The sequence below is a fragment of the Salvia hispanica genome, chromosome 2 (genome assembly GCF_023119035.1).
Source record: "Salvia hispanica cultivar TCC Black 2014 chromosome 2, UniMelb_Shisp_WGS_1.0, whole genome shotgun sequence".
NCBI classification, from domain to species: Eukaryota; Viridiplantae; Streptophyta; class Magnoliopsida; order Lamiales; family Lamiaceae; genus Salvia; species Salvia hispanica.
In genome coordinates, this window is record NC_062966.1 from 25,907,557 (window position 1) to 25,928,660 (window position 21,104).

A 21,104-nucleotide genomic window follows, 5' to 3' on the forward strand; every position below is an offset into this window, starting at 1 on the left:
TCTCGGTTCACTTTTACCTTAAATGGTAATAGAGTCACTTTTGCTGTAAAAAGAGTCATTTTTACTATTAACTCATTCAACTCACATTTCATTTAAAACCAATATATACAAGTGACACTCATATTCTAGTAACTTTTTTCCACCCACTTTTTTTAACATTTGTGCTACAAAAAAATGAGACTCCTAATGGCAGACGGAGGGAGTAGAATATAAGTCTAACTTAGTATATACGATCTCTGCCCCATTAGAAATGAAACATTTTCCGTTTTGGATAGTCCCATTACCAATGAAACGTTTCTAAAATTGGAAACCATACTCTCTCTTTTTTTCCTCTCTTTTCATTAACTCACAAAACAACACTACATAAAATCTTGTGCCGAAAACTAAATATTTCATATTTAATGGAATGGAGGGAGTATTAATTTTAAATGAAATGTGAGCGTAATGAGTTAGTGGAACGTGAAATATATCATAACTTATACACCTTTGCAACATATGATATTACAACTCATTCATCTAACTTGTGTATGGATTAATCCTTTTCAGGGCGGACGAGTTTCCACATGACGGTCAGGCTCCTCCTTCTTAACACCAGCATAGGCAGCCTTCGTGTGTGAATCTCCTCAGGCGAGTTTCCTCCTCCTTCTTATCCATGAGTCTCGATTATGCATCTTCTCATGGTCCTCAGGCACCCTAGGCTTCTTCGCGTCTGCCTTACGCAGTTGTTTCATCACACCCTTGCCTTTCGCGTGTGACTTCCCTTTCGAGCTCTTGGCTGGTGTTACTCGAGCAGCACGGTCACGTGGAGACTGCGCCGGCTGCAAACCACTTTTAGGTAACGGCACCTTGTTTTTCTTACTGGTTTGAGCTCTACCACGGTGATCAGCTTGTGGAGATGTAGCAAGCAATCTCGATTCTTTGAAGAATTTTGAAGGTATAGCTTTCTCTTTGTAGAATCATGTTTTAGAATTTTATATGTTGTTACGTGAATCATTTAACGTTTTTAACATGCAACACTTTTATATTACATGATAGATTTAGTCTTAATAATCATCTAAATACATCATATACTTTGATTTGTTTGAATTCCAAAATTTCCACAGCAAACTCCCAATATTATTACTCATATACTCCTCCATGCCTTCAATATTGTAATATTTTGATAGGGCACAAGTTTTAAGAAATATAATGAAAACTGAGTTGAAAAAATTAGTGGAGAGTTAATCATACTTTTATATTAATTTTATACTCCCTTCTTTGTAGTAGAGTCATTTCATTTTCTGTACTCGTTTTTAGAAAAATGATAATAAATAGTTAAAGTAGAGAAAAAGTAAAGTAAGAGAGAATACTGTAGAGAAGAGTCTTATCTACATAATTCTCGCTCTTACTTTACTTTTTCTTTACTTTAATTATTTATATCATTTTTTCAAAACTAATGCAGAAAATAAAATGACTCTACTACCGTGAAACAGAGGAAGTAATAAAATGTGAGTTGGAATGCGTTAGTGGAATATGGGGTCCACTACCAAAATAGTAAAAAGTGAAATGTAACAAATTTTGTGAGACGAACGAAAATAGAAAAAATGTGACAAAATTTAAGGGACGGAGGAGGGAGTATTTGTTTGAAAAGAAATGAGTTTTAATGCATAATTAGTAAAGTAAGGGAGAGATAGAAAGAAAAGTGAGCGAAGTGTTGTTAGTGGAGAATGAGTTCCATATGTTAGAGAAATTTTGTTTTTTTAAATAGAAAGCTTCTAATTTTATGAAACAAACTAAAATAATAATTTCTATTTTTAAAAGAGAGAAATACTAATAAATATTTAGGTTCAAACACCAAATTACCAGAATTTGCAGGCCTATTTATAGTTGAATTATACAGTAGTAGTATTTCTAATACTGTGTACATTTGTTTTCATTTCACTCTTTATAATTTAAACGAATATTTATTTATCTAGTTTTTAAGAAAATGATATTACTAGTAGTATTTATTAACTTGCATAGGAGCCAGCTCTGCGTATATTGTGCAATAGTTAATGTGCCCTTTTTAGTTGGCTTAAATTTGAAAAAAACTTAGTAGAAATGTTAATATGCCCTTTCTAGTTGGCTTCAATTTAATTTTCATCTCTATACTCATCATATTATAATTTATATAAATAGAATAATCTTAAAACAAAATTATTTTAGGATATCTAATTTATATAAATAGAATAATCTTAAAACATAAAAATTTTAGGATATCTGAATTTACATGCGAGTTAGGTATAAGATAGGATATTTTAAAAATTATGAATTCGAATGCCAGCAATTACTTAAATTTACAGGCATACTTATAAGATGAACTTGGTTGGAACGGAGGGAGGTAGTGGTATTTTTTATGTAATACTGTGTGCCTTTAATTTCATTTTCCTTCTTATTTTATGTAATACTGTGTGCCTTTAATTTCATTTCCTTTCTTATAATTTGGACAGAATTTTACATATTCCGTTTTCTAAAAAATGAAATTAGTATTTATTAAATTGCATAGGATACAGCTCAACACTTTAATGGTAGATACTATCTTAAGTTGACTTGAATGGAGTACATAATTCATCCTTAAGCCTTTACAATTAAAATAAAAATTTATAGTTGAAAAAATTTGTAAGAATTGAAAAGAGATGAAGAAAATTGAGTGAATGAATCTAATACAGGTATTCACATTAAATTCGTGACTAAGAAAGGAAAGATTCTCAATTTTATTTGCAATAGAGGGTCGAAGAAACATCAAAATTGTCTCAACTCTCTATTTCTCTCAGATAAATACAACAACTGAAAGAAGAAAAAATTCTAAGCCATTCTTGAATCCCTCAAACTTCAGAAGAAATACTGCAAGCCATTTCTTAGGTGCTGTTGGTTTATTGTAGTACTCTTATTTTTTTTTTTTTTGCAAGAATGGCAGATAGATACAGCACTTTTTTCTATTAAATTGAGTTTTCATAGGGAATTTTTGGCAGATCCAAGAATTGTTAATATATATGCTGTGTGCTTGAATGTTGAATTGTTCAGTTTTTATGATATATATGTATGCTTGCCACATTTTTTATTTGTTTAGTTACACTTAATTGATGGTCCCTTCTAGTAAAGATTTGATTTTTCCACTTGTATATGTGTTTCAGCTGTTAATTTTGAAATGGAGTTTCTTTAAAATGTTGGATTGTTGAGTGTTTATGATATATATGCTTGGAATTTTTTTTATAGTCACTCTTAATTGATTGTTCCTACCCATAAAAGATTTGATTTTTTTTTTCACTTGTATATGTGTTTCAGTTGTTGTTAATTTTGAATTGGAGTTTCTTTATCTAGAATGTTTGATTCTTGAATGTTTATGATATATGCTTGCCAATTTTTTTTTATTTTTTTTATAGCTACTATTAATTGATTGTTAGATTTGATTTTCCCCCTGTATATGTGTCCCCGTTGTTAATTCTGAAAAGGATTTATTTATTTCATATGTTGGATTGTTGAGTTTTCATGATATATGGAGTATATTTTTTTTAAAAAATTTATAGTCACTGTCAATTGATTGTTCCTTCCTATTAAAGATTTGATTTTTCCCTTGTATATGTGTTCCCGTTGTTAAGCTGAAAAGGAGTTTATTTATTTCAAATGTTGGATTGTTGATTTTTCATGATATATGCTTGCTACATTTTAAATTTTTTTTTATAGTTACTGTTAATTGATTGTTCCTTCCGATGAAAGATTTGATTTTTCATGTTCCCGTCGTTAATTCTGAAAAGGAGTTCATTTATTTCGAATGTTGGATTGATGTGCTTGCCAATTTTTTTTTTACTGTTACTCTTAATTGAATGCTCACTCCTATTAAAGATTTGATTTTTCCCCTTGCGTTCCACTTATTGTTAATTCTGAAAGTTGGATTGTTGAGTTTTTATGCTGTATGCTTGCCACATTTTTTTTATTTTTTATTTTATAGTTATTCTTAATTGATTGTCCCTTCCTATTGAAGATTGATTTTCCCCCTTGTACATGTGTTCCATTTGTTAATTCTGAGAAAACTAATGTTGGTTTTGCTGCATTGTTGTTAGATTTCCGTGTGAAAGCGAATATGTCGATTATTCCCCTTGCCAAGAATCTACAGTTGGAACTCAGCGAGGCTAGTTCCGACTTAAGGTATGCTACTGCTAAATCTGTGAGAAAGCCCGATCACCGGATTTTGAAAAGTCTCTTGGAGAAAAGGAGCCATATGGATTCGGCCTACAAGACCGTTATCATAAACCTTCTAACCTCGGACGAGGAGGCTAGTCCAGGCGAGGTGAGAACTGAAGCAGTTGATCAAGGCATTGAGCAGATGGAGAGGCCCAGGCAAGCTAAGAAAGGTGGGCAACTTTGCAGAATCAGAGGCCAAAATGATGAGCATGGAACTGAATCAGATGAAGGCATTGAGCAGAGGGAGAGGCACTTGCAAGCTAAGAAAAGTGGGGTTAATGGTAGAGTCATCTCCCGAAATGATGGGGATGCTTTGCGCAAGATGAAAGCTGAACCTGATGTAGGCATTGAGCTGATTGAGGGGCCCTCGCACGTTAAGAAAAGTGGGTTTAAAAGCAGAATGGTAGACGGAAATGACAAGGCTGGTCCAAGCAAGGTGATGGAGAGGCCCTCGGAAGTTATGAATAGGAAACGAAAATGCAGAACCGTTGATAAACATTACAAGGATTATTCAACTGGGGAGGAAACTGAATCGGATGAAATTGATTCGGATGAAACTGAATCTGATGAAATTGCATCAGATGATTCTGAATCAGATGATGTCGTTGAGATCGCGGAGTGGCCCTTGCAAGTTAAGAACAGAAAAGGAAAATCCGTAGTCAAAGACCAGCATGGTGGGCATCGTGGTAGCGCTCAAGCCACTAAGAAAAATAAGGTACCATTACCTAAAAGTGGTTTGCAGCTGGCGCGGTCTCCATGTGACCGTGCTGCTGGAGTAACACCAGCCAAGAACTCAGAAGGGAAGTCACACGCTAAAGGCAAGGGTGTGATGAAACAACTGCGTAAGGCAGACGCGAAGAAGCTTAGGGTGCCTGAGGACCATGAGAAGATGCATAATCGAGACTCATGGATAAGAAGGAGGAGGAAACTCGCCCGAGCAGATTCACACACGAAGGCTGCCTATGCTGGTGTTAAGGAGGAGGAGCCTGACCGTCACGTGGAAACTCGTCCGCCTCAAAAAGGAATCCATAAACAAGTTAAAAAGGTCAAGTGTCCTAAATGCTCGCGCGTATATTGTAGTGGTGTAGGGGATCGGGAAGAAGGAGAAGGTAGCAGTAAGAGTGTTCCAGACGTGGTCATCCTAGACAGTAAGAAGGTTCTTAACAATGAAATCCGGAGCCCTTTTGTTTCTGAAAACGCAGTTCACAGAAGTGTACGTCTTTTCTTTACACAACTACTTCCCTTTTGATTGAGGTCGTGTTCCTGTTATTAATTTCTTGTTAGCAATTGGTAGTAATCGAAAGTTCTTCCTTTTTGGCGTTAAAACAGATGTGCGATGCTGAGTTTGACTTCAATGAAGACCCTAATGAAAAACAAAAAGATAACGATTTCAAGAAGGAGCTCTTAGAAGTTCTCAGTAAACCATTTGACAGAGCAGAACTCAAAAGGGCCCGGGAAGCTTACAAGTCTGGATTATATGCCTGTTACCATCCCGGTCAGTGAAGATTCTGTTTATCTTTTTGAATAATTTTCGATTTTATTCTGTTTATCTTTCTGATAGATGATGTCAGTTCATAGATTCTTGGATGAATTATCTAATGTATACTTATTGAATGCAGATGTGCAAAAAAGACTCACGAGATACAGATATAAACGGGAGAATTGCTTAACCATCCTTCGTGGATTCTTGTTTTGGCTTGAGGTTAGTGAAAGTATTTTTCTTTTATGCTGTCCTTGTTGACACATTCATGATAGTACCATAGAATATACATATTTGTTAGATTGATGATATTTAAATTTTACCTAAACGTTGTTGCCATTTTAGTTCTTCATAAAGTCATATGTGAACATGTAACATATAAATAGATATACATGAGGTTAGATACTAACCAGCCTTTGTTGCTTAGTGTTTTATCATTCTTTTATTTTCAATATCTAATCACCAATAATCAAGTTTTGTTAGTCAATTTGACTCATTAAACAGTTGCTTAGAAACCTCATTGATACGTGTTTTAGACCTCCTCGCTCCGTTATCTGGTTTTACCGTTTTAGCACTACTTGGACTAGCTTTGTTTCTTTGTTCTTCGTACCTAATTAGAGCCTCATATTACTGTTCGGTTATGCTGATCTGAAATTCTACTCCGTTTCAGAATGTGAGCCGTGAAGGAGTGTTTCGGCCATGGAAACACAGGCGCTACATCGAGCTGGAGCTACCTTCTGACTAAACCCCTGAATCAAGACTATCAAGTGCAAGCCCTTTTCATTGTTGTTGTTGAACAATTTGAATAATTTTTTACATTTTGCTGTCTTTTTATCTTTGATGTTTGGAATTTTCACAAAACTATTTCAGTGCTGTGTCATGCATAGCAGCATAAATGATATTGTTGTGTTTTTACAATACTTTGCAAAGATATATTTTGATACAAGTATCAGTAGGTATCGGGAACTTGGCCGTCGTAGCTGAATCCGACGCGCGGTTTCCCCATGCTGAAATTCAGCACTCTTGCATCCATGTTGTATTTGATCTCTCCCTGGTACAGCAGCTTCCTTATGTAGTGTTCTACGTCTGAACCGATCAGACGCAGCGTGTATTCTGTCAACGGAGCTCCCTGTTCCGTTGACACCACTAAGTTTAACGAGATAGATAGATAGATAGATTATAAAGCTAGATTTTCTTAAATTGCTAACTTGCTAACGCATTGTGTTGATGAGTTAGCAAGTTAGCAATTTAAGAAAAGTTAGCGATGGATCATATCCCGATAGGTAGATGGATGGATACCTCGTAATGGTCAATGAGCTCTTGGAAGTAGGAGTAGACTTTGGTGCAGGTGTCGTCTGTCCACACGAACTCATCGGTGGGGTCAAGGATGAGGGTGAGCTTATCCATCTGCGTCTGGTCGAATGCGCACGTCTCTGGATCGATGTAGGCTGCGAAGATCCTGACGTGCCTGGTGGTGCTGCTAAGCCACTGCCCTCCGTATTCCTTCCCCATGTTTTTGCTCTCCACGTTCAGCTGCGGCTCCACTGGCCGTGGCTTGGTCATGCCCGGCTGCTTCTTCGTCTCTGTTTCTACTTTTGTTGTCTCTTGTTCGACTTCTGCTTGCTGGGCTGAGACTGAGAAAGTGGTGATCTTTTTCAGTTTCTGGCTGCTGTTTCTCCATGGGAGCATGGAGAAGCCGGCGTAGGCTGAGGAGGCAGCAGCCATGTTTAATTATGTTGATGTTTCTCTGCCTTCCTCTCTCTCACTCACTCTTGCTTTTCTCAATTTCGTGATGGATTTGTGACCTCATTCTGTTGTTTGTTGATAAGAATTTTTGTTTTCTTGTGTTGGAAGAGTATCACAATACAATTCTATTACTAAGGGCACTCGCAACGCGGTGCTTACCCAGCTCGGACTCGTCCTAGCAATACGAGTCCCCCCTCCACACCCCCACACGTGGCGCGCTGGTATTGAGGTGTGATGTCCACTCGCCGGCCTACTAGTGGGCATCGTTTTATGACATTATTTTTTTTAATTTGAAAAATATGAAAATAATGAAAAAATATATATTTTTTTTAAAAAGACTTAGCTGTTTTTTTTATCCTTTTTCTATTTTTTCAATTTTTTTATATTCCCACAATCACCTATAAATATCTCATTTTTATCACATTATTCTTCTCACACCAAAATACTCTCTATACCTTCATCTCTCTTGTTGTGCAAAACTGTCCGGTGAAGGAAGCCATGGAGGGAACGAGAAGGCGGCTAGAGCTCGAGGAAGGGAACACGGCGAATCAAGTCAAACAGCCCCCACCCAAGGGACGGATAAAGCTTTAATAGCCATGTTCTTGGTGGCCAGGATTGTCGATACTTCTAGCATGACGCCATCCAAATTAAGAGCAGACAACCAAAGCACTTGAGCTTCTCAAGGTTCAATTGAGATTTCCGTCACAGCCGCCAGTAGAATAATTTTTTAGGATTTAAAATTTAAAATTTTTAAAATTCTAGAATTTTAATTATATATTTTCAATTATGCAATTTCTTCAATTTTTAAGATTTCAATTTGGAATGTTCGAGTTTTTGGCGTCCAGAGGCACTACTAAGAATAGGGACAAGGAATGAGTCCACTTTTGAAGATTCTTACCTCTAGGGATCTAATAAGCTGGTCTTAATTTGTTTTTACAAAATCCTATAACTAAACCTTAAAACTGCATATAGATACAGTAAAACCTACAAGTATAGATCATAAACATTGCCTGTACCTCTACATCTATGTTGTTCATCTCCCGGCTGCCAATGGCTGGAGACGAATATATATATGCATGACACACTATATCTATTCGACACTATGATCTTTCTGTGCATCTGGCAGAATTTCATCACATCCTTGATCCATTTCATCATCGCTGACTTCTAAGCTAATATAATCCGGGAATCGTCCTTCATGCACAACTATGTCATCCTTACCTCTCGTGGCGAGCTTCTCTACCGCTGGTGCTGCTGCTGATGCTGAGCTCCAGTCATCAACTCCAACAAGTCCACCATCAAAGTAGCGCCCTCTTACAACCTTTTGCTCCATCGTTGGCTTCTTTTCTTTCTTCTTTTTGGATGGTGCAGCTTGCAAGTTGATGCTTGAGGACACACTCCAGTTGCTTCAAAAGCCGGACAGGTATAGGTGTGTTTCTTCTGGCACTGCAAGTTTAGAGACATAATAACTAGCGCGTGAACAGAGGAATGTTGTTGTCTTTTGCTGTTGCTTCAAAATCCAGCTCTCTAGCTTGAGGATCAGCGTGCAGCATATGGGGTGAGGGGCTTTATAACAGGTAATAAATTCTTCCGAAATAGTTTGAAAACTCATCTAATTATAAAGAAAGTGCATGATTCAATTAACAGAGAGGTCTTCTGGAGAAGGATGTTTGGGAGACACAACAAGGAGACAAAACGGATAGCTGAAAAACTATATCGGAAACTGATGAAATAAGCTAAGGTTGCCATTCCTATGTTTTGTTAAAAGAACGCCTCTTGTAGATTAGCAAAACCCAAAAGAAATCAATATCATTCAAAACTTGAGTGAAGAAGCCAAATACCTCATTGCCATCAGCACAATAGCCTCTGAGGAAATTTTCACAAACACTTGAATCAGGATTGACGTGTACATGTCTATAAGGACAATTGTCATTGGAGCACAACCCTGTAAAAACAAGAATGAGTTACTGGACTGTTGATCTTAATCTGACACAACCAAAATATGTAGCACTCAGTACCTTTCAGAAAATAGGGAACAATCTTGCATCCTCTCAGGGATAACCTACATCACAAAAGTGTCATTGCATAAATACACAGAGATACCATACACAAAGTACCATACGACCAAAAACCCTTATTACCTTGTGGGTCAATTTGCAGTCAACATTGGTGCATGAACCACCCAAATTTGGTACAGACTACTACTTTAGAGGGATCATGGATGTAGGGAACCTTCCCATCATCCTTGTTGCACTTTCCAAATCTAGTGAAGAACTGGCAATATTTACTCTTTCTACCCAAATCGCAATCGAGCGTTCGCAAACTCCAAAAACTTTCTCACTTCGGGGCCCACAAAACCCACGTTTCTTTGGATCTCTAATCAGCTGGTTACCATTTCCAATGCGGAACATACCCTAAATAAATAGCAAGGTATCAACGAGACCATTCCCTTCAAAACTAAAAGTCTGTCTCTGTAATTGTATCTCCATTGCTAGTAAAAGTTTGTTTCATTTATTAAGGATTTTTAATAAATCCCCAAAGAACAGAAGCAGTCATCCCAAGAGAACCTCTTCATTGCCAATCAATAATCTCTTGGGAATATAAGATCTCTTAACATTCTTTTTAGATTGAGGAGCAACTGATGATGATGATTCTTTGTCTGTTGGATATGCATCATGGGGCGAGATAAAGATGAGTAGATTTCAACAGGTAATGACAACAGAGATGATCATATTATTGTGACCCCAAAACTAAATTAGCCCCTAATGTTCAATTACATAAGAACCAAAAACCATAGATATATAAATCTCCTGAGGCAGATCAAGCAGTTGCTTCGGGGTTACAGTGAAGTATACACATTCAAACAATGGAATAAAACGAAATGTCATTCATCAACAGCATTACCACTTAATTTGGCATGTAAATGCAAGAGAACTCAGACATATCATGCCTTTAAATCGGGATGAAATCAACACTGAACACAGAAGAACAGAACTCCACTTAAAAAAAATCAAACACAAATATTTTCATGACATAACAGCAAATATATTTGCGAAAATGGGAAAAAAAGGTAGGCTGGGTAATATACACAATATTAAGGTAAATGACAAATTCCCAACACAAATGAAAATAAACTAATGAGCAGGCATATAATGCCACCTGTGACCCTCTGAAGAGTCCTCCTTGTTGGATCCATTTTGTAGCGATCTGAACCAATAGGGAATATTCGTTCACCTGTTTATTTGACCCAAAAAATGCAGTGTTATATACACTGGGGGAGTATAAAATGATCCCACATAAAATAACATTCACAATAAACAAGCATTTTACATATTATTATATACTATATCTTTGTTATCTATAAGCATAATTTTAAACATACTGAAATTTGGGAAATGCCACACCAGGATTGCGGGTGGGGTCCCCTGGGCCGAAATTTTCCCTTTAAAGGGAATATTTTCCCCCGAAAACATGGTTTCTGCTCTTTGAAGCAAATTGGAAAAAAACCCTTTTTTTCCCCTTTTTCCTCTTCTCAGCAGCAAAAACCCTCTTGTAGTTTCCCCAATTAATAAAGCATGTATAATATACTCACTTGCATGATTGAAGCTGTATATCCATGGGACTTGACCCTCAAAAAACCTCATTTGCTTTTTGAACTCCCTTTCAATGGACTTTGACCCCCCAAACTAGAACCCCAACCCCAAGATTTTTGACACCCCTAAGAGAATATCCATGACTCGATTTAGTGTAAATTGCACCTCTCTTTCTTGACACCAGCAGCTTTTGGCTACACAACTCAGACAGAGAGAAAATTTTTGCAACAAATGCATCATTAGTTTAGCCCAAAAAAAACCAGAAAAAAAGGGAAAGGGCATTGCAGTTGCAGCAGTGAACAAGAAAATGTAAGACAAACCACATACCTGATGTTAGAATGAGGCGGGTTTATACCCTGTATAAAAACTTTTCCAAAAAGCAGCTCTTTTAGAGAAAACAAATGCGGCCAGATTTTCCCGAGGTCTCAATGAATTCTTATGCTTTTCTGAAGACTGTGTATCTAAAATTTCCCACACAAATAAAAATTTTGATGATCTGCTAGTCTTGGCAAGACTAGATTGCCCCCCTAGTGGGAATTTTGGGAATAATTGGGGTGGGCACCAATCCAGACGCAGTAGCATCCTTTCCCTTTTTTGACATGTTTTTTGGTGATGCTCTTAAAAGCGGGTTTTTCCCCTACTTTTGAGTAACCATCAGATTCGTGGCTGTGTACTATCCCCCCTAATATGGACTTATCATCAGAATTGGTCGCAACCAATTCCCCCGATCCCTCTTGACATAAATAACCTTCTTCCCAGGTTTCCCCTTTCTACGGATGTACTTGGGCTATCGGGGAGGCGACTGAATCAGTTCCGCATTCGGGGGGCGGAAAAAATACTTTATCCTCTCCTCCATGACATCTAAATTTTTGACGGAAAATCATTGTTGTGGGGGGATTCTGGCCGGGTAAAGGCTCCCCCAAAAGGTGAAAAATTACTGCAACTTAATGAGTTCCAATTACGATTTTGGGTCATTGCTTTTGTCATTTCAGAAGTGTTTACCTTCCCTGTTCTTTTCAGGAAATTAATGAATCAGCATCACCCCGTCTTGTACTCAGATTCCAGGTCACTCTTTATAGTATTGGTGCAAAAGGGCTTGGCCGATAAACTGGCAACTTGAACCAGGGGGTCCATGTGAAGGGCATTTGATGGGGAATTTTTCCCCCAATAGACTATTTCCTTTTGTATGTATGAACTCTGTATAGGGGCCCCTGCCTTGTTGCATTACTCCGGGAACAGGAGGTTTTTCTTTTTGGTTTTTGCAACTGAAGCAGTGGGTCAACAGTTCGACACCCGTCCTTGATTTTTTTGGCATGAGAAGGATACAATTTCTTCGTATTACTAAAATTTGAAGGATGCTGCACAGGAAAAACTTTAGTAACTTTACAAAAAGGAACCTGGTCCTTACTCCAAAATAAGTTTACCTTCTGGATAACATTTCTTGACAAACTGACCCGGTATTCTTAAGTAAAGTTGTGGGCGACATGATTAGTTTCGTTTGTTCACAGCTTCCTCTAAACATTTCCCAAGAGAATTGGTATTTGGATCCCGCAAAACATTCTTTTTGTGGGGTATTTTTTCCTCCCCACAAATCATTTCAGTATCGTTTGGCAGGCGGATGTCTCAGTGTTTCTGGAAATGCATGAATCAGTTTTTAGCCCCTTTAGGAAGACATGCAAAATGCATGTCAAGCTAGATGCTAACGATTCATCTCCCGAATCGACACTGGGACCATTTCTTTTAAGGGAAAACGATATGCCCTAGTAATTAAAACCCGATCATAATTCCCCAGTAATATGTCTTTATCTACCGATTCTCGTCCCGATTTGCAACATTTAAGTCTTCACCTCTGCATCTATGGTTCGACATTGTGAGATGGTTGTGGGTGCTGATGAAGTATTCCCACTTTGCTCAGCTCCCAATTCAGATTTGGGCCCGGTGGGATGCTGCTCAAAAATTAGCGGACTACTAACCCATCTGCAATTGTATCATCTTCAGAAAAAGGGTGAAATACTCGATCTTGGGCTGGAAAGTTTCTGCTTCTTCTGGGGGCCCTTGGGGGGCCCTTTGCAGTAACATGAACCTCTAGGTCTGAAATTTTTGGGCCCCGTGGGCCTTTTTTGTAAGCAATTAACCTCCTTTTCCCTCTGTCTTTCTCACCAACAAAGTCACCATCCCTTGCAGGAAAAATATCCTTTTGAAACCCTTTGTGTTTCCCCCCATCAGTGAATCTAACTGTTTCAACATTCACATTGGTCTTCGTGAGAAACACCCATCCCAATCACCTCTATGTTCCCTCTTCCTAGTAACCTTGGATGAGTTCGCAACAGGTATTCAAGTTTCACTGTCAATTATTTAACCTTTGGGGGATGAATTATCAATGGACACCAAAATTTTTCTGCCCCCTTATCTTTTGGGAGATCCTTAAAAGAGTAAACATTATGTGGGAGAACGGGTTTCCCCTATTATCTGGAAAAGATGTTCAAATTCAGGTAAAATCTCCTTATTTTTGCCCAAAATTGCAGGAACCGGGCTAAAATTTCAAAAACAACATTTGGACAATCTGTAACAGCAACACCTTCTAAACTTCTGGGTTCTTTGCATCAAATTTTAAAAGGGCATATCATCATGGGGCTGGAGAAAGTCCTTTGAGTTAGCATCTTTAAAAACCAACATCAGAGATGATAGGATGCCCTTTAATTTGCATTGCCTCCCCCCTATTAGGATGTTCGCTAACTTCATCTTCTATATCTCTACCAAATTTAGTATATTGGTACAGGCCCAATTGCACCCCTATCCCATCACATACAAAAACTTTTTCGTGTACATTTTGTTTGAAATGTTCATATCCCGATTGACGTCCCGACTGTCTCCCCCATCAAACTTTCTCTTGAGATGAAAAGTTTTCATGTGCCCGATTTCCCAAACCCCCTCAGCCCCGCAATGGTGCACATGGTCAGCATCCTCAGTTGTAGTTACCAATCCCCCGAAAGACCAGAACACTTGGTCATTACATCTGGACCCTGACGATGCAGGTCTTTTGTTCAAAGTGTTGTTTCCCCTCCCGCCCCTGTCTTGCGTTCAAATTTCTCCTTTTTTTCTTCAATTTGGGGAAACCAAAGGGGTTTACAAGCAAACAACCGATGGCTGATTTTCTCTTTCCATCTTTGGGTCGGCTCCAAGCAAAAGTTCTTTGTTGCTCCTATATCAATATGCTCTTGTGAAAACTTCTTGTTTGGGTCAAAATTTGGGAAAACTGAAACTATATCCTGTTTGGGGGGCAAAGCAGACACATCACACCCTGTTCTTTCTTTCACTGAATTTGACCTTACACTTAATTCAGTAGATGGATGGGGGAACCCCAGAAAAGCCTTTGCCACAAGAGCATTTGACTTGAATGAAATAGAAACTCCATAGGACTCTGCTCCCCTCTCTCTTTAACTTCCATTCTTGTCTGCATCTTGGGAGATCCTTTTTTCCCTTTACCTTGAAACTACCTCTAGGGTGTTTTCCCAAATGTTGAGATTTAAAACCTCCAATGTGCCTGCTGGGTTTTTTTCCCTTGTTGGTCCCAAGTAATGTATTCTTTTCCCGCAATTTTTCTTCTTATCCCGGCCAAATCAACTCCCCATTATCAACATTGCAAACCCCAGCCCCCCAACCTACCACTAAATCTACCCAAACTTTGGATTGTCGTCAGCAAATTCTGGTTTCCTGTTTTTAATGAGAAAAACTCCCCCCAAACTCTGATCAGCCTCAGAATCTTCTGGTTGCCTGTTTCCGTCGGGGACAAAACCCTACCAAACCTTAGATCACTCTGAGGGAAACTCCCCGGTTGCCTGTTTTGTCGAGACAAAACTCCAGCAGATCTGCTATTTCCCCTCTCATCTCATCATCATCCATCTGAATATACACCTTGTCTCCCAGATTGTTCTTTCCCTATCCCATCTCCTCTCATCAAAACTATGCTCCCTGTACAAGTCACGACTCCAGTCATTCATACCAGTATCCCAAACTCCTCTCATTATAATCACGCTCCCTGTACAAGTCATGACCCCGATCATTCATACCAGTATCCTTCCATCTCCTCTCATCATAATCACCTCCCCCGTACAAGTCACGACCCCGATCATTCATAACAGTATCCTTCCATCTCCTCTCATCATAATCACGCTCCCTGTACAAGTCACGACTCCGATCATTCATACCAGTATCCTTCCATCCCCTCTCATCATAATCACGCTCCCTGTACAAGTCACGACTCCGATCATTCATACCAGTATCCTTCCATCCCCTCTCATCATAATCACGCTCCCTGTACAAGTCACTACTCCGATCATTCAAACCAGCATCCTTCCATCTCCTCTCATCATAATCACGCTCCCTGTACAAGTCACGACCCCGATCATTCATAACAGTATCCTCCCATCTCCTCTCATCATAATCACGCTCCCTGTACAAGTCACGACCCCGATCATTCATAACAGTATCCTCCCATCTCCTCTCATCATAATCACGCTCCCTGTACAAGTCACGATTTCGCTCATTCATACCAGTATCCTTCCATCTCCTCTCATCATAATCACGCTCCCTGTACAAGTCACGATATCGATCATTCATACCACTATCCCATCCCCTTTCATCATATTCCCTCCTCCTGTCCAATTCAGAACCCCAATCACGAAGTCCACTATCCCATATCCTGCCATCATCCCTCTTTCTACACAGCTCAAAACTCTCAGGAATTACATCACGATATCTATCAATAATCCCTCTATCAGTCTCCGGAACCCTGCTATGAGCTCTCGGAGCACCCCAACCTAAATCTCGATCCCAATTCCCAGGCAATTCACGTATATCATCAATACGACCCCGAGAAAAATTGTCATGTTCAAAGACAAGATTCCTCTCGGGATAATCACGAACAACTCGCAAGGGTACGTCATCTCTCGGAGGCGGTGGCGGTGGAGGTGGAGGCGGAGGCGGAGGCGGAGGAAGGGTGGGGTGGATATAGGGTTTTTGTAGCGGATCGAATTCGTAACGGAGGGATCGCTCAATAATTGGATATCGCGGCGGAGAGAAAGCAAATCGCGGAGGATGGAGGGTTGGAGACATGTGATGAATTTGTAGGGGAGGCGGAGGAGGAGGAGGCGGTGGTGGAAGAGGAGTATTCAACGAAGGGGTTTGTGGTGGGGGGAGGAAATCAGGAGGGTGGAGGACGTTCTCATACCTGAGGTGGTGGTGGCGGCTGAAGGCAGGCGGCGGCGGTGGAGGCGGAGGCGGGAGATCCATTGGGCGGCGGCGATTGGTCAATTTTGCGTGAGCTAGAATTATGCGGTGTTGATTTCTTTGTTGAGTAATTCCAATTAGCCGGCGGAAAAAGAAAAACAAAAACAAAAACAAAAACAATTAATATTGTTTGTGTATATCCAATTAATTTTAGGTATGGACTCTCCAGTCAGCGCGAGCTCATAACTACGGAATTATATTTAATCTTCATTTTTAGGTGACGTAAAATATCTTTTCAATATTTATTCATTGGTTGTCATATTTTTATAATTGAATCGGAACGTTTATTCTCTTGGTTCTTCTTGTGAAAAAACAGATAGTTAAGATTGAGCGTCAATAAACTTGGTATTTAATTTTTATGTAACATGATGATAAAAACTTGCAGTCTTGTTCTTTATGATCTATTTTAATGCTATGAAAATACTGCATCATTAAATTCATTACTAATTTTTATATCTAATATGAATTTCGTCGATTTGTACTAGATTGATCAAATTTTGTGGTCCAAGTATGAAATCATCTACATTTTTTGCATTAATCACATGAAATTATTTTATTATTAACTCTTGAGCTTTGAGTGCTACCCTTTACATTAATATGCAATTTCTTCTCATTTTTCCTTTCTAATTTTCTATTTTCGTGAATGAATTTTTTACAACTTTCACTGCGTTGGACTTTCAAACAATTCAAATAATTCACCATTTTTTCCAAATTTTTCCGAACTTTCAAGACAACCCCATCCTTGTACATATACAGATTATTGAGTATAGCAACAATCCAACTCATAAATGTCATTGTATGTTTCTCCATATTATTCATATCCCTCTTGTATAGTTGGCCTAGTGATTTTAGTATGGCTATAAAATTAACAATAAAACTGTACATAGATTTCTTTTGTCTATAATTGCTTTGAACAGTTGTTTGGTCCAAATAATTGTTGATAGATTTGTTATTGATGACTTGTGTGATAAGAAACCTTATGAGCTTAAATTTTTGAAGACTAAATCTACCTTTGTATTATATATTGATCCTTTTTATTAATTCAAGTATTGAGAGACATGACATTTCTCTTATGGATTCTATCTTGAATGTTGGAATGACTTCCTTGTATGCTAAGATGGCTAAGTTCTTAAAATGATTTTGTCACTTACGTGTCTCTCGTGAATTGTATTGTGATAAATGGAACAAGAATGCATTGTTCCAATATTTGTGGTCGTGTTCTAAAATTGTTAGAGAAATTACGTGGGACTTATTTTGATGAGAATCTTATGATACTTGTTACTTTTCGCAAGTTTTTATTGCATGATCTTGAGAATAGGGATTTTGTAATTAGTCCTATCTTGTTTAATTTCAACTTTGTACAGTAGGATGACCATTTCTTGTGTATGTCTAGTTGAGAATGTCAAATCTTTTGTAAAAATATTCAAGAATTTGGGCAAAGATAGTGTGGAGATGACTGAGCCAAATGGAAACAAAGTGCTTGGAGCATGTGTGTCTTGACATGTTAATTGTTTTTATTGCATGTCAATCAGGCATTTCAACGGAATTGAGATGTTTTATGGTCTTTTTGTTAAAGACTTTATATCTAATGGCTTTGTTTGGGACTACATTGTGAAGGAATGCCTATGCTTATGTGCACCCACACCTAGTACTTATATTGTGAGGTTATTTGAGTATTGGCATGAAGGATATTTTGATGAATTTGTCTTGATTTCTTATTGGTGGGATTTGAACATAGAAGTATTTTTTTTTTTCTTGGAGTTAATCTAGACATATTTGAATGAGACTTCAATATTAAGGGTTAATCAACGAGACGCACTCGAGAGGGCTCCACCTAGACTAGTGACTTTCATAGTAATCCTAGAGACCAAATGGGTAAAGTTATTGAACTAATTGCACGGGCGTTTTCATACTAGTTGAATCCATAGCTGTACATTTCTCGTTGTGTTACATTTTCTGTGATATTTTTTATATATATTAATTTTTTTTTGCTTATGCTTTTGAGTACATTAATAGTTACGGAACCAAACTTTCTCTTTGATTTGTATAGATAGTCACCACAAAAAATTCGCTGATTAGGAGCAGATTTTTTTAACTGCAAATGAAAGTCTGTTACTAATTGTGATGGAATAGTCTTGGAATGTCCGTTGCTTTGAAATAGAATGGAATTTGCAGTAGATATTCATTATATTTTGGTGGTATAATAGCGCGCCATAACAAGTTGTTTGGTCCACAATAAGCAAGATCTTGCTACGGGAATCCGTTGGATGTACACAGGTAATTCCCTACTGAAGAACTCCCCTTTCTTCGGGTCGTAGATCTCAATCCAACTACTTCTTGTAGGAGTGCCCCCGCAGATGAATATCCTTCCATTGTGTAACGGGGCTACCATGGGGTTGGCTCGCAGTGAACCGTGTACTTCAATAGAAACTTAGGAAGCACTTTCCAGTGCTACGTAAATAAGACGATCAAATAATCAATCCTAAGACTAACTTGGTTATGCTCATATAGTTAAAGTACTTATTTAAAATATATAATTATCGATTACAAATTTGTTTAAAATATTTCATAACGGTAATTGTGAAAATTGCACAAATTAATTTTATTTTCCTAAAACTGATTTTCCTAAATTGATGTAATAATTATGGATACATCCAATTAATTAAGTTAATTCAACATAATAATGTTACTTTAATCAAATCATTTTCGTCAATTATAAGGTACTACTTCTTATATCATATTTGTATTTGATATATCATCAATATACCATCTTTTATTAGTATGTGACTGTTGGTTTTGTGGAATTACAAGAGATAACCGGGCGTAATACAACCCAAGAAGGAATATAGAAACGAACTGAAACGAAAATTATAAACAAAAATCAAAACTATAAACCGTAGAACAGGAAATAGCCGAGTCGATGAGGCCTCTTTCCGCAAGACGAGATATGCCCCGATAGTGCTCTTCGAATTGGCGTTTCGTCCCCAAAGATAAAACGGCTGCGTCTCTGGTGAAGCAGCACCGCTATCAACAGAGCTCCGGAGAGTCTGAATCTAGAAACTTCTAGATTCGCTCATGACGTGGACTGTCACGTGTCAGCCACGTTGGCTTACCGCGTCATACTGACGAGGTGTCATCCCGCTTGGCTCGCTGACGAGGTGTCATCCCGCTTGGCTTACTGTAATACCCCGTTCTAATTACATATTTGATGCACTAATCTAGATGCATAAAATAACAAGTGGTATTTGAATGTTTACAATGATAAAAGAAAGTCCGACATCGCGAGCGATTAGTAACTCCTGCTTCCATTTTAGAAAAACCTCCTACATAAGAAAATGACCACGGTAATTAGTAAAATAAATATATATCTACCTATGGGCAAAAGAATAGGAAGTGGGGAAGAGATGAATAGTACCTAGACTTGACCTTCTTTACCACCTGCACCATCCCGGGAGCTCCGCCATCAAACAAGCTCCTTGACTCTACTTCTGCAAACGTGATGAAATTAAATAAAACAATGATGATGTTGGGATAATTTACCGAGAAAGACGCACAGCCATAACTTGTGTAGAGAATTAGAGTATAAAGGAAGGTATCAGCTTCCATTACCGACGCCTACCCAAAATTCTCTTTCACTTCCAAACTTTTATTTTCGAGCAAGTAGACGAAGAAGTTCCCAACCTCCCGATACCAAGTGTTCAAACTCTCTTTAGGAAGGAGGATTCCAAGTCTCGTCATAGAAATCTCTTATCATCCTCTCGAGGTAATGATTATCAAACCACGAGCTAAATCCTTTCAAGTTGTTATAAACATGTCATGTTAGCATGAATTCATATAGAACATAGAATCACAACCAAGCATGCTCCTAGATAATCAATCTTCAAATTCATGTGCCAATTCATGCTGAGCCTAAGTTACGTACTACTTGTGCAAAGTCTTGGAATCACATAAAAAGTAGGAAAAACTCCTAAATGTTTGACCAGCACCTTCGGAAGTTTATAACGAAATATCTAACCGTTCAAATGAAATTTCCTTCGGTCATAATGAAGTTAGATAAGTTGTTTACCTTCCTTTAAAATTTCAGAACGATCGGACTACGTTTGAACCCCCGATCGTATAGAAAATCGACGCTGCTACTGTAGAAACCGACAGCCACTTCCGAAATTATTTCTGGAAAATCTAACCGTTAAAATTTGATCTCCTTCGGTAAGAATGATCCTTTATGAGTCTTCTACCTTTGGTTAAAATTTCGTGACAATCGGATGTTGTTTGAATTCCCGATCGTGAAGAAACTCGAGGCTGCACCTTGTGTGGCGAAAATTTAGAAAAGAAAAAGAAAGAGAGAGAGAGAGTTAGGAAGAGAATAGAGATAAATGATGATAAGAAAGAAGTTACGTATAGCAGCTAGTTTGACTCAGTAGGTAATTGAAATAATGATTTTGCTCCCTTGACTTTTGGGCCTTTCAAATATCAAATGAGTGTTAGACTAAAATTAATTAGTCCTTATTTGGAATTCATTATTTATGATTGAATTAATCGCTCGAGATAAAATTCTCTTGAATTAATTTTGAGTAAGTGGGTTTGTATGTAAATCCTCAAGTTTATTAAATTAATTAATCTCTCGATTAATTAATACCAATAATTAAATCTACGGGTTTAATTAAAGTGAATGAGTTTATGAAAGAGAGAAGGAAAATAGGATGCATATCCTAAGAGCATATCATCCGCTATTGTTATTTCTTTGAAGCTAAATAGTTTATTATCTTTTATTGGACAAGGTCCATCGCAAGGAATTT

The 21,104-nt window shown here is 38.0% G+C and overlaps 3 protein-coding genes, 1 long non-coding RNA gene and 1 pseudogene across 7 annotated transcripts; 1 reads left to right on the forward strand and 4 right to left on the reverse strand.

Moving 5' to 3' along the window:
• Nucleotides 1-561: 561 nt before the first annotated feature.
• LOC125203155 lies at nt 562-6,598 on the forward strand. Of its 2 annotated transcripts, none has more exons than XM_048101454.1 (5): nt 562-934; nt 4,080-5,413; nt 5,530-5,695; nt 5,820-5,902; nt 6,351-6,598. In XM_048101454.1, exons 2-5 carry the CDS (start codon nt 4,100-4,102, stop codon nt 6,423-6,425), a joined length of 1,638 nt encoding a protein of 545 aa, XP_047957411.1. In that variant the 5' UTR covers nt 562-934; nt 4,080-4,099; the 3' UTR covers nt 6,426-6,598. The 2 variants fall into 2 exon arrangements, with proteins under 2 accessions (XP_047957411.1, XP_047957412.1); XM_048101455.1 differs by lacking the exon at nt 562-934 and adding an exon at nt 2,701-2,880.
• LOC125203157 (NAD(P)H-quinone oxidoreductase subunit M, chloroplastic-like) lies at nt 6,545-7,478 on the reverse strand. The gene is made up of 2 exons (XM_048101456.1): nt 6,980-7,478; nt 6,545-6,809 (listed from the first exon to the last, which is right to left on the reverse strand). Exons 1-2 carry the CDS (start codon nt 7,403-7,405, stop codon nt 6,630-6,632), a joined length of 606 nt encoding a protein of 201 aa, XP_047957413.1. The 5' UTR covers nt 7,406-7,478; the 3' UTR covers nt 6,545-6,629.
• Nucleotides 7,479-8,372: 894 nt separating this feature from the next.
• LOC125206579 lies at nt 8,373-11,024 on the reverse strand (annotated as a pseudogene).
• A 3,988-nt stretch (nt 11,025-15,012) lies between these two features.
• Nucleotides 15,013-16,311, reverse strand: LOC125206580 (uncharacterized protein DDB_G0284459-like). The gene has a single exon (XM_048105824.1). The coding sequence runs from the start codon at nt 16,309-16,311 to the stop codon at nt 15,013-15,015; it is 1,299 nt and encodes a 432-aa protein (XP_047961781.1).
• A 3,206-nt stretch (nt 16,312-19,517) lies between these two features.
• Nucleotides 19,518-20,668, reverse strand: LOC125204556. 3 transcript variants are annotated; one of them, XR_007173583.1, is made up of 4 exons: nt 20,375-20,668; nt 19,918-20,100; nt 19,724-19,796; nt 19,518-19,631 (listed from the first exon to the last, which is right to left on the reverse strand). It is a non-coding gene; the product is annotated as an uncharacterized LOC125204556 (long non-coding RNA). The 3 variants fall into 3 exon arrangements; XR_007173584.1 differs by having other exon boundaries at nt 19,928-20,093; nt 20,375-20,661; XR_007173582.1 differs by having other exon boundaries at nt 19,928-20,100; nt 20,375-20,658.
• Between the last annotated feature and the right edge of the window lie 436 nt (nt 20,669-21,104).